The sequence below is a fragment of the Lissotriton helveticus genome, chromosome 1_1, assembly GCF_964261635.1.
Source record: "Lissotriton helveticus chromosome 1_1, aLisHel1.1, whole genome shotgun sequence".
Taxonomy (NCBI): domain Eukaryota; kingdom Metazoa; phylum Chordata; class Amphibia; order Caudata; family Salamandridae; genus Lissotriton; species Lissotriton helveticus.
Genome location: NC_136057.1, coordinates 1,260,105,751 through 1,260,119,735, shown reverse-complemented (window position 1 = coordinate 1,260,119,735; position 13,985 = coordinate 1,260,105,751). Strand labels below are relative to the sequence as shown.

The 13,985-nt window shown below is 44.2% G+C and overlaps 1 protein-coding gene across 1 annotated transcript in view; it reads right to left on the bottom strand.

The window, feature by feature from the left end:
* LAMB1 (laminin subunit beta 1) overlaps window positions 1-13,985 on the bottom strand; it is a 298,596-nt gene that overhangs the window by 219,170 nt on the left and 65,441 nt on the right. The window contains exons 4-5 of the mRNA XM_078680114.1: window positions 12,538-12,611; window positions 2,906-3,094 (exon numbers count right to left, since the gene is read on the bottom strand). Coding sequence (XP_078536240.1) covers window positions 2,906-3,094; window positions 12,538-12,611 — 263 coding nt within the window. The remainder of the gene's footprint in view (window positions 1-2,905; window positions 3,095-12,537; window positions 12,612-13,985) is intronic.

Sequence of the window (13,985 nt, the reverse complement as noted above, 5' to 3'; positions counted from 1 at the left end):
AAGCTTCTGGCTCAAGGAATTATTGAACCAATTGAGGCCTCTGAATGGTTGGCTCCGATTGTCGTAGCGCCAAAAGATGGGAACAAAATTCGTTTGTGTGTGGACTTGTGCGATTTAAACAGGAATATTTGGGTGGATAGGCAACCTTTGCCAAATATTTCGGAAATGCTTACAGCTATGGGAGGTGGTACTGTTTTCAGTGTAATAGACATGTCTTCAGCATATCATCAGATAGATTTGGAAAGTGGGTTGAGACATCTTACCTCTTTTGTTACGCCGTTAGGGGCATTTAGATATTGTAGGATGCCTTTTCGTTTAGCATCTGCTTCTGCGGTATTTCAGAGAGTCATGGAAAAGATTTTTGGAGACATGAATGATGTTTTATGCTTTCAGGATGATGTCTTGATAGTGGGGAAAGATAATGTGCACCATGATACGATTCTGAATGAGGTGTTGAATAGGATGGATGACAATGGATTGACTATAAAGGAAGAGAAATGTCAGTTGAAAAAGGATAGTGTAACATATCTTGGACATGAAATTTGCAAAGATGGTATTAAGCCTAAAAAATGTATCATTGCTGCAGTCAGAGACTTTCCCATCCCGAAAAATAAGGATCAACTTAAGCCATTTTTAGGACTTGCAGAATATTGCTAAAAATTTGTCAAAGGTTTTACAGAAATTGTTGAACCATTGAGGTTGCAGATGAAGAAAGGAGTTATCTTTTCTAGGAATGGTGGTTGTGATAAGGCATTCAACAATATAAAAACAAGTATCATTAGTGCTCCTACTCTTGGCCATTTTAACGTTAAGGATAGAACATTTGTTACAACTGATGCAAGTGCAGTAGGGATTGGAACAGTTTTGACTCAGTTGAGCAATGGTGAGGAAAAGATCATTGGATTTGCTTCCAGAAGATTACGAGATGCAGAATGATCATATTCTGTAATAGAGAGGGAAGCTTTAGCGTGTTGTTGGGGGATCAAGCACTTTAAGTACTTTGTATGGGGTCTTCCTTTTAATGTGCGAACTGATCATAAACCATTAGTTCATTTTTTTCAAAGGAGGTAGAGGGTTAGAAGGAAATGTTACCCCTAGAATTTCAAGATGGATTTTATCTGTTCTCGATTTAAATTTTGTTGTTGAATATGTTAAAGGTCTCAAGAATGTGGTAGCGGATTATCTATCAAGGATGCCAATTGAAGGTGTGGAAAATATTATGGATGACATGATTGATGTAGTACATGATGTTAAAAGAGTTGAACATGCTTTTAGCAAGGAAGAATGGACAAGGGCAATGTCAAATGATGAACTTCTGCAAGAAGTGATTACTTGTGTTTCTCATGGGTGGCATCAAAACAATATTGAAGATGTTAAACTCAGAAGTTTCTACCATGTTGAGGCCGAATTGAGTGTATGTGAAGGAAAATTGTTGAGAAGATATCAATTTGTACCACCATTAAGTTTGAGAGGGAAAATTATAAATATTGCTCATGAGGGACACTTAGGCAGAAACATGACTAAGAGAAGGGTTCGACAGCCGTATTGGTGGCTGGAATGGATAGAGAGATTGAAGATGCTGTAAGAGAATGTTATGCTTGTGCTCAAGCGGATAAAACAAAAGTTATAAGGCAACCTCCACTGGTGTGTACATCTTTTCCTAAACGTCCATGGGAAAGAGTGGCAATTGATTTTCTAGGGCCAATTGCTAAGCTTGGTTCTCGCAGTAGATGTTTGATGGTCATTGTTGACTACCATTCCAAGTGGTTTGTGGTAGAGAGCACAGAATTTATAAATAATCAAAAGGTTGTTGATTTTATCGAAAGAGTGTTTATGAATGAAGGGATACCTAAGACCATGGTGTCAGATAATGATGTTCAGCTGGTGTCGAAAGAAATGCAGGAATTTCTTTCTAAATTTGGGATTATTCATGAGAGAGTTGCTTTGTTTAGGCCACAAGCCAATGGTTTGGTGGAACGAATTAACCGACTAATTGTGGACAATATCCAGTTGTCCCTAGCTAATGGATTATCATGGCATGAAGAATTGAAAAAATTGGTGTGGCCCTATAGAATTACACCACCTTCGATAACCGGAGTTTCTCCATTTATATCTCTGAAAGGACGTGAACCTGGTGTCAAAGAGGTTCCTGGTTGGTTGAAAGTGAAAGATTGTGTGTGGGTTGACAGAAGTGCAGTCGAAGATAAAGTATTTAAAATGCAAACTGAGTCTGCTAAGTATTATAATGAAAAGAAGGGTGTGAAAGAAATTGAATTTGAAATTGGTGACAGGGTGACCACAAAACGTGGTGGAGTAACTACAAAGGGTGATAGCAAATTTTCTGCACCGATACAAGTGAAGTCTGTAAAAAGAAATGTTGTTATTCTTTCTGATGGATCAGCCAGGAGTACTGGAAACATGTAAATGTCGTGCTCCAGTATATGTTTCTGAAAATTGATATTTTTAGAAATGTTGTTATTCTTTCTGATGGATCAGCCTGGAGTACTGGAAACATCTAAATGCCGTGCTCCAGTACATGTTTCTGAAAATTTATATTTTTGGAATGTAAAAATGGAAATGTTATTATATCTATTTAAGTTTATTTTAATATGTAAAAATGTATACAGTTTTGTTTAATATATATTAAGTAAGGAGATGTGTAGAGTCGATACTTCTGCATATCATCATTAGAATGTTAGTCATGATGCTAGGATGGAATGTTAGCTTTTGATTATAGGAGTTAGTCTGTGAGCTGTGAAGCTGTGCTGTAGGTATCTACCTTTACTCTCCAATAAAGCAATTTATCTTTCATCAAATTGACTGGAAATTGGATCTTTTCAACACCGCAATAAACAAAATGTAAAAACAAGGACGCCAATAATATATAACTGAGCAATTTACAAACCTCTCCTTCAGTAGAAGGTTCGATGTCCGAATATCGGGTATCGCAGATGACATCATCAACTTTTTTCATTGGACCTGGGGAAATCCCTGGGAACGATGTTTCACAGTCATATGCAAAGTATCGATACACCTGCCATTTTTTCCCAAAATCAGATGATCTTTCAATTATCATTGAGGATGGCCGAAAAGTCTGAAGAGAAGAAACCGAAAAGTTGAATCACTGCATAATTTGTTTCTGCCCATTACCCCTATAATGCAATTCTATTTCCAGAGCAACCAACACTTCTTTTTAATCGTTGTTATTTTAGTCATCAGTACACAGACGCTGCAACTTTAGCCATTCTTCTTCAGTTATGCATATCTTGATATGCAAATACTTGTGCATTTTAAAGGAATGTAATTAGGTTTTAATGACGATTTCCTAAAGTCCTCCACATCATCAAATATAAAGTGAAGAGTCCAACCTCAGCAAGGCCACAATGACTCTGGACCAGAGGAAAACACCATAAAAGGATAACAAACTTTGGGAGGGGGATAGTCTTGGTTTACCCCCTCCACTGCGCCGAACGTTCCGCGCTGGTGCGGAACGTTCTATTGCGCGGGCGGGGCCGGAACATTCAGCGGACGTGCGCAGCACTACCGAGGTAGTGCATGCGACGTCCGCTGAACGTGCGCCGCACAGAAGGGGTTAAACCAGTGCTGGGAGCGTAAAGGGAGCCCAGTGCAAAGAAGTAAGTTGATCTTAGTAGCCTGATATGGCCCATCTTTTTGGAACAGGACAGACTAACTTGCATATGGCTGGTTCCTTTCTGTAATACAGGCTCGTAAAGAAATGTAAGGGAATGCTAGCCAGAGGAAATCTCAATGGTTAGGAGTGTTTGTCAATAACATTGATCACTTTTGATGTCCTTACAAAGAATTTAGGCAATCCATTTGAATGTCAAGACAAACCTCACATAATATGAAGCTAAAGGAATGATTTGAGGGATTGCTTTTGTTAGCTGATGAAAAAAACAGATGAAGAGATCTGTCACATAAGGAGCAAACACCTGAATAAAGGCTCTAATTAGCAAGCTGTCAACATGTAGGAAAGCATGACTGCATTCTATAAAGTGAAGTGAAGCCACCACTGTTAGGGAGTTAACTTCTAACACTTATGTTCATTCAAATGGTAGAAGCTTTAACTGCTACAGGATTTCCGCTCTGAACACTACTCGGGGTACACAAACCACTCTAAGACCCATCATAAGCCACAGATTTGTGTCCTTTTTAGGTCGAGCCTAGAGCCAGCGCGCATGCACTGCTCTGCGAGACTTGTGATAGTGGAGTAGGGAATAGAATCCCCGCCCACTTTCCGCCCATATTTACCATTGGCTTGTGTCAGTGTCTGTCCAAAATGCGGGCTTCTGATTTGTAAATAGGCTTGTTAGTCTTTCCTTAGTACCGCCTCCTCTTAATTTGTCGCCTCCCATGGCGACTGGCCCCTTTACTTCCGTTGTTACACAGTACGTGTTATTTAGACTGTGAGCACTATTTACTTTATCCAGTTTATCCTACTGCAGGCACGACGCGCCTTGGTGCTTTCTTTACAACCCCGCCCTCCCTTCTGTTGTCTGTGCCTTCTTTACCCCCTCACCGCCCTCCCTCTCGTGGTTGTGTTTTCTTTACCTCTCCGCGCCCTCCCTCCTATTGTTCGTGCCTTCCCTCTCCACCCTCCCTCCCTCCCGTTGTCTGGGATGCCTACCATTTGCAATGCAATAGGTCTCATCTTTATGCGAGTTGGAGCTATTGGCATTTTAAATGACAATGCCTTTTCTTTATGTTTTATATTTTAAAACATATATAAAATGCATTGTCATTTACAATGCCAATAGCTTAAATTTGCGTAAATGCGAGATCTAATGCATTTCAAATGCTTGTTAGTAATGATAGGTATTTGAAGTATGAGCATCATTTGCCTCTGGCAAATGAACCAAAGGAACCAGTAAGAAATTAGGCAATACTTTTCTACCCCTCAAGCAGACACTCGCCACTATCCACCTTAGCTGCAAGATTTGAGATAAAAATGTTAAGGATGAGTTTTGGACTGGCAACTTTTCAGTTGGTATTTAACTAAGCACTCTTTAGATTGATAGGCTGCCCCTTACAAACATTCCAGGATCAATATATAGTCATGTGAAAAAGCTTTTCTGCTGAAAAATACTTTCCAAAGAAAAAGTTACATTAAAAACCCTTCTATGAGAAGCCTAAATTATAGATCCCAAAACTGAATGGACCTGCATGAATACCCTCGTTCTAGTCTAGAATAGTGCTTAGGTTAATGTCCTTGAGTCAAGGCGGTATGTGGTGATCACCTCTGCATAGAGCTAGTTCTAGCATTCAAGAAAATGGCTGGCTTATGGTGTGATGGCTTAGGGCAATGGATGCTACTACTGTCAGAGGACTGAAGGCAGGGAGGACAGGGGTAAGACTGCCAGTGGTAGCAGTGCTCAATGATCTTCCATCACATGGGAAATCTGTCGGGCCTTGATTGTTTAAGAAGTAGGTACAGGCAAGGGGCATATGTTACTTGATCTGCTATTCAACACTGTCTAAGGGGTACGGAGGATTGGCTTCCAGTTATAAGAGAAATAATGGTCAGGCTAGGAAATAGGAACACTGGAAGACTTCGCCTAACCTACATCTTCATTTAACCTGTATGGGACGTACCATGAGGGTCTTGAACAGGTGTCGCCAGCATTTTCTGTATCAGAGCTGCTCATGTGCAATGAAAATCATCCCAAACTACTATTATTATTATTAGTGTGTAGTAGCAGTGAACCTGTCAGGCAAGATTACATAAGTGGCAACCCCATATAAGATTACCAGCTGTGATCACTTCTGTGCATCAGGCAGGGCTGCCCGCAGTAATGTAAAACAATAAGACAATGTCAATGTGAAATGCATCTATCTGGGTTAATACATAACAGCCAAGCTAAAATGCCCCTGGCACCAAGGTAATAATAATAGTAATATTGCATTATTTTTCATTCAAACAACATTTTGGCAATCCGGTATTCCCTAAACGTCAGCTTATAAATTCCAAAAATCCACACATTTTCATCATCATCATCATCATCATCATCATCATCATCATCATCATCAACAGAATACTTTATTTTGGCCAAAAATTGCCATAAAAGCACAGGTAAAAGAGACTACATTACATTTAGTTAAAAATAGAACTAAAATAAGCAACACTGCATTCCGTACATTTTTGTAACCATTGCACTAGGAGAGACACCAACTAGCACGATAGAGATCTGTTTTACAAACATTATCAATTATCTCAAAAGTCCTTTTAGCTCACCCCTCAGGCCCACGTTATTGTTTAAGTGAAACAATCATAAAGTGCTTGTGCATCATTCAACCAATCTAGGAAATAATGACTCCATTGTCCCTCTAACTCACCCCACAGCCCCACGTTATTGTTGAAGTAAAACAGTCATAAAGTGGTTGTGCATCATACAGGCAGTCTATGAATTCATAAAGTGCTTGTGCATCATACCGCCATTCTTAGGGATTTTTACATTATCTGGGGAATTAGTTTCATTAAAAAGCCCGTGTGTAAGCCAAGATTGGCCATGGCCTTGGTCTAGCAACAGTAGACAACTTTACAAAGGAGAATAGCTTATTTAAGCATTATGGTTAAAACGTTTTTCTTAAAACGGTTCTAAGGTGACTACGTACCGTTTAAAAAGATACCAAAAATAAAACTAGGACCGGGCCCCATTGTAGAAAATATAATACAATGGGTTGCCCGAGCTAGGGAGTCATCTTTAAAATGGCACTACGAACGCACCACATTGAAAATAAAAAACGCGAGACAGAAAACACAATGGGTGGGTGTGTGTCATATTTCAATAGCCTGTATGCCTCTCTGCAATGTCTAAATCCCAGATTTCTGCATATCTGGCGGAGCCAGGGAGTCTTTGCCCTTTTATATCCTCGGCAGATTAAAATTTCATGGATATCGGTCTCCTCTAGGTTACTGCAAGCTGGGCAACCCCGATCAGATGAGTCCGCCCACTTACTGGTAAATGCACGCAATGGAAGCACCCCATGTCTAAACTGAAGGTATAGTTTCTTGCCCAAGAGTGGCTGAATGTTATCCAGAGCAGATTCTAGTCTGTATTGGTCTTTAACTTGTAAAACCTCAAGGGTTACATGACCAGCTGAGGGACTCCCTATAGATTGGGTTAATTTGTACTCCCTATAACTCTCCACCAGGGCTTTCCTAGGCACAGCAAGGCAAGTTTCTTCTGCAGTGGTCCAGAGATTACCTCTCCCTATTGTGACGCAGGTGTTCCTAATGTGTGCCAGCCAAGCGAGTTTGCCCGCACCCTGTAGCCTCAACACTTCACTCAGCTCTTCCCTATATGCTGACAGTCCAGGTGTACTCCTCAGACGGCGCCAGAATAAGAGGGGTCTGAGGGCGGCTTCATCAGAAATTGGTCTAATCCCCAGGTCCATTCTGAGAGGTGTTAGAAGGGAGCTAGAGGGAAGACCAAGGAGTTGCCTGGCGAAAGAGTTCTCGATATTCGTTAAGGAGCCCAATGGCGGTGACCCCAGATTTCGGCACCACACAGTGCAGCGCCCCTGGCTTGTGCTTTGTAGATTTCAACTGCCGGGCTTATAGACTTGTGGGTACACCTCCTATTTACCTTTTTTAGGCCCCCGTCGATTGTGCCAGCTTTAAGCTTGCTTTCTGAATTTGCGCACCCCAATCCAGTTTTCATGTAAGCCTGATCCCGAGGTAATCAAAGATGGACACCCTCTCTAGCAGGTTTCCATCTAAGCGGGGATTGGCTGGGTACTATTGCTTGCATTAAAATCCATGTATTTCGTTTTTTGTAGGTTGATCTACGAGCACCGATTCCTACAAAAGAACTAAAGTTGTTAAGGGCCCTTTGAATTCCCATGGGTGATTTAGAGAGAAGGAGGGTATCATCCGCAAACATCATCGCATGGATTTTGCGATTTGAAAGTTTAGGGGCGTCAATATCAGTCTCTGTGGTCAGTGACTCAACTAGGCCATTGATAAAGAGACAGAAGTGCGTTGGGGCCAGGACGCAACCATGGCATACACCTCTTTCTACCAGCAATGGAGCGGTTAATTTGCCATTTCTTCCTAACCGAATTTAGGCATAATTGCCTTGATGGAGACGTTCCAGCTGCTGACAAATATATGGTGGGACGCCCATATCCAATAGGAGTGCCCACAATTTCCCCCTCGGAACCAGATCAAATGCGGACTTAAGGTCCACAAAGATCAAGTAGAGTCTGCCACCCTCTAGAAGTACGGAATTCCAGTACAACATTTGAAGCCTGAAGATCTGATCGGTTGTTGAGATCTTGGCTCTAAACCAAGCTTGGAGGGGGCTAAATACATTGTGCTCATCCATCCAGCTCTGTAGCCGTCCAAGAAGGACGCGCGCAAATATTTTTGGGCTTACATCAATGAGACTAATTGGACAGTAGTTAGCAGGCAGAAGCGGCGAACCCTTTTTAAAAATGGGTATAATTTCAGCCTTCGCCCTGGTAGTGGGAATTGACATTCCGCAGAGAATGGCGTTGCACAAGGACCACAGGTAGGGGGTCCAAATAGCGAGTTCATTAAAAAAAGATCGCTGGGGATCTTGTCAAGCCCTGGGGCCTTGGAAGGTAAGATCCTGCTTACTGCTTCTGTTATCTCTTTTAGGGTAATAGGGGGGGCGGTTATCTCATATGATGTGAATGTAATGCCCACTCACTCCTCTTCGTCCATCTCCCTCACATATAGTGATTCAAAATGTGCCCTCCATTCGTTCTCCGCTATATTAGGTTCTATAGCCCTTTTAGCTTCCTGTGTTCCCATGTTAACTATATTCCAAAAAGTTAGCAAATCATGCGCACTTAGGGCGCTATTTAGGGTGTCCCATTTCTTGTTTTTCCAACCTTTTTTTGCTTACATAGTGGCTTTTTTATGGAGCACCCTTTTCTCTCTAATTAATGCCCTATCGTTAATTGCAGCAATGAGATCTGCCTTAGCCTTGCGGCAGCTCACGTTATACCATGGGTGTAGTGGACTTCCAGCCCCCTTTGTTCTTTTATTGGCGTTAAGGATATTAGCCAGACTGATTACTAAGTTTTGGTGATTGTTAAAGATTTCGGAGAGGGAATTTGGAACCCCATCATTCATAGATAGTAGTTCCACTTTTATAAAAAAAGGAATGATTATGTGGTATAATAGGGCCAGCTTTTCTTCGGATTGGCAAAAGTCGCCCCAGCGTACTCTCCTACAGTTGCTCAATTTTAACCTATGATAAGGTGATGATAATACTACAGATACGTTCTTATCACAAGGTGAAGTTACCACTAATATTGTATTGTATTGTGTTGTAATTGCATTTATATAGCGCTTACTACCCCGGACGAGGCGTCGAAGCGCTTTTTCGGCGAGTAGCACGCTACTCCGGGACCCATAGAGGATTAGTCTTGAATTATTATAGTGAAACATGCAAGTACATTTTAAGTGGTGGATAGGTTAGTCAGTTATTTGGATTTAGAATGATAGCAGAAGGATAGAGGACAAAGGTTTGTATTTATATAGCGCTTGTTAACGCACGCTATTCAGTAAGCCTACAAAGGACGAGTGGTGAATTAATATGGTGAAATAAAGTAATTTCAGTGGTGGATATTAGTGAGTTACTTGGAGTGAGAAGGATAGCGGAGGGATAAAAGGGGAAGAAAGATTTGCATTCATATAGCACTTGTTACCCCTGACTAGTGAGTATATCATCTGAGTTCTTGTAGGAGAAATGTCGATACTTGGCCAACCAAAATATACATTTGTTTTTACGTGCCGAGTAGGATTCCCTAGAGCCCTTATTCAGCCCTGGAACACCAGTTAGAATCATTACGCATGGTGTTGAGGGCAGGGGGGGATTAATAAATGGCAAGGCTAGGCTTACTTCATCACTTTCAAGATGTAGTGCAGAATTCGCACCCGCTTTATGACTAGACCCCTGTGGAAGGTGTTCACGGACATGTGACCTCGCTATATGGGACCTACTGTCTCTCCTTGTCGCTTGCTCCTGGGTTTGCCCCTGCCTGTCGTTTTTGTCATTAATCCTTGGCCTAGCTAACTCAACCGTTTCTTCCCGCCCTCCTGGCTAGTGTGGTTTTGTGTTAGGTTGGGAGACGTAGGACTTGGCAGTGTATGCTCCACCCTGGTAGCGGGAAGGATTTGTTGCAAATCTGAATATCTTGCAGGCTCGTTCCCCCTTAAAAGTACCTCAGTCTTGCCAGCTCAGGTTTCAACCAGAGATACAAGCTTATCTACCCTCTCCAACAAAATATTGAGGTTGTCTTTGACAATAACCCTCATTTGGGCCTGCATGTCCTTGACCAGTTTGTGTACCCATGATGGCTGCACCAGGCCTTCTTGCAGGGAAGACCCCATCTCCGCCTCTCCCAAATCGCCGGCACAAGACGTTCTGTGGGACACTGCTTGCGTCTGTGCCCAGTATTTGCTGTTGGTTTACGTTTACTTATTCGGGCTAAACCAGTAAGAATGTGTACAGAAAGTTCTTTGGGGCCAAGTGACTTGCGATCCTTAGCATGTGTCTTTGGGTGGTGAATAGGGGAGTCCAAGCCCAGAGCTGGTATGGAAAGCGAGTCCTTCTGGCTAGGAAGGGGTGCGGCTAGATCTGTGCTCAAGGATAGACGCCTTTCTGTCAATTCAATTTCTGTTGCCACTACTCATATTGCCCTCTGGAGCATCCTGTCAATGGAAGTTTGCTCGTTGGGCGTTGATATCTGTGGGGATCGAGGATGGGTTTTCCCCACACAAGTACGCTTTCCCATGATTGCAAATGGACCGTTAGGATGATCTTACAGCTATTTAACCCAGACAACCCTCAGCCACGTCCTATGCACCAACCCTTCACTTTCGGGAGTTAAAAGGGGAACCGGACTGCGGTGGGCAGAATTGCCAACAACCCTCAATATACAGGAGGGGTCCTCGAGTTAATTCAATAGGATTGGATCTCTACGAAGTAAAGACAAATTAAATACATTCTGACCTTTACTCCATTAGTCCAGGTGTCCAGCCTTAGAGGGGTGGCCCAGCCCAGCCTCTAACGGTCTCGAATGGGGGGCAGATATGCCTACCTTGGCCCAGGCACGCACGCACGCACGTGTCCCACGCAGCGAGAGTCTTTGATGGCTTTTGACGGCACCTCCTGGCGCTGAAAGAAGCAATGGCGTTGGCGGCAACACACCTGACCGCAAGGGATGCTGGGGAGTGTAGTCCTCCTCCCGGCTCCCGGTCTCCTGATCTCTTGGCCCCCAGCGAGGGGCGAACGTCAAGGCAGGACAAATGGGCTTCCCCACACATTTCCATCTCGAATACACGCTGGTCAATTACGGGATACATTTATTTTTTCAACAAAAAAGAGCTTCTAAAAGCTCCCGCGTTCCTAGTTGGAGAAGCTTGAACTTGAATATGAACGGCTTATATTGGTCACATAGCTTCAAGTCAATCAGTAATGGAAGAAGGTGAGCACAGTTATTGTGTCTCAAACCAGAGAAGATGGTGCAAAATGTTGAACTTCCTTTTCGTTTGAGGTTTTGTAGAAGAGAAGTGCTCACAAGGCGTAAATGAAAACAATTTAGCTTTCACAAAAAAATGGGGAAAAAATATTAAAAGTAGACAATCTTTTAGTGAACAAAAAGGGGGGAAGTAAGCTGCCATAAAGAAGTGCAAACTATGATGGGGAAATGTAAAAAAACAAACATGATGCCTAGAAGTGAGAGAGAGGGAGAGTATGAGAGGGTTTGTGTATCATGTGTGGTGGGTGTGGTGAATGCCTCTAGTGATCCAAGGTGTCAAACATGACGCAACAATACAGTGAACAGAGTTTTGAGATTTTTCTATTAAGGAACATGCATGCTTTACAGTTGTTGGGACACTATACAGTATGCAATTATAGAGGAGAACCAGAGATTCTGCAGGTAGCTGGCCATCTGGTTCACGCTTCGGTGGATCCTGCTGACTAATTGGGGTGCGGCTCAATACCACCAGCGATTACTCACTTGACGTACTAATTGATTTAAGGTTCATAAAACTTATTAAAAGATAAACGCACACCAGCATGCTTAGACATCTTCTTGGAAGGGAAACAAAGGCACATTGTACACAGATGTTCCTCCTGCCTGCAGAGCTCCATTGCCAAGATCATGGTTACCAATGTCAGGCTCAATACAAAAGAAGGCTTGTTTTAGCAAATGTGCATCATGAACAAAAGTGTTTAATGTTCAAATTTCGGAAATCAAGATTCTGCAGCTCTCCCTACCTAAACATTTCATTTAGTTGTTTTACTTGTTATTTTGAACTTCACTATGCACAATCATCAAATAAAAATGTTAAAGAAAATCTCTGCACTGTTGTGCATACCACACCTGTTTAAATATCACCCCACTTAGAGCTTCCTTCACAAGCGTTCACATTTGAGAACAATACCCTGCGGACTCGTCCATTGCAGGCCAAACGAAACGCAATTACACACTTTCTGTACTCGTCTCTTACAGGGGAGGTTAAGGATTCCTTACCTTGAAAGTCATAATCAGATGGGTGAAGTGGAACTCTGCTTCCAGATCCAGCTGGATTGTTACATTTTCCAAACCTACAAAAAGGCAAAGAAGGAATGTATAATGTAAGCTTCAATAACAGGAAGAGAACTGCAAAGTAACTGATCAACCAGGAAAACACAAGCACCCAGTACACAATAGCACTAGAGAGAATCTACAACAGAGACAGCCTTAATAACCAAATAATGTTTACAAAGACAACTACCAAACATCAGCACGGCCTCCTCCTTCAAGCCATATTAGGCCCTGGGGAGCCATCCCTGCAGGGGGTGATTTAAATTTTTAAAGGGGGGCCACATGGCCCCCATCCCCAAGTCTTAATTGGCACTGGGGACCACATCCCCTGGGGCCTAATTCTAAGGGGAGGGGGCATTGGTCCACCTCCCGGAGCCTTATTAGACTCTGGGGACCCCATCCCCTGGGGCCAAATTCTAAGGGGAGGGGGATATTGGTCCACCTCCCGGAGCCTTATTAGACCCTGGGGACCCCATCCCCCGGGGCCGAATTCTAAGGGGAGGGGGACATTGGTCCACCTCCCAGAGCCTTATTAGAACCTCGGGACCCCGTGCTGGAAGCTGGATTGAGGGTAGCCCGGGGAGTCCACTCCCGGCTGACCCTCTTGGCTCCCTCCCGGCCCACACCCTCGCGTGCGGCCGTGGGAGCCGGCGTGTACATTCTGGTCTGCCTGGTCCGGCGGGCAGACAGACGCGGAGGCCGCTCCCTTACTGGCTGTTCTTCGGGGGAGTGTGACATCACACCCCCCCCACTTCCTCCTCACTTTGGGCCCGACGGCACTCCCTGGCTGGACTTCGCCCCATCGCCACTTCCACACCGGGGCCATCTTCACGGGGGACGCCATGGCGCCCCCTGACTTCAGCCTTCCTGTCGGAGGCCAGGGTGGGCTCCTGGCACCCCGGTTGCCCAGCTTCCCGGGGAGTGCGAGGGTGCTCCCCGGCTTTGCTCCGGGGCCCAGGGATGGGGTCCCAGGCCCCCATAGACCTCTTTGCGGGGGCGTGACGGCGCCCGCCGCTCTCTGCTGTTGCCGGGAGCCAGGGTGGGCTCCTGGCCACACGTTTTGGGGAGCACGACAGTGCTCCCTGACTTTGCTTCGTGTTGGGGGCAGCCCCCGGGACCTGACCCACCCCGGGGGCATCTTTTAGACCGGCGGCGGAGCCCCACGCACGGTCAGCCAAAGGTTGCCTACCTTCTGGGGTCCCGATCTCAACCCCCAGGGGACCGATCTTGTCGATTTTGGCCTCTTCTTGCTCCTGATGGTGCGCCCGAGCCACTGGGAGCACTCTCCTTCGCCCTCTGTGTCTCCGAGAGGGGGGATTCAGCAGGGAGTTTCTTTACTGGCTCCCTGCACCAGCCTTTCGCCTGCTCTCCTCCTGGGCCTCTCTTCTCCCTAC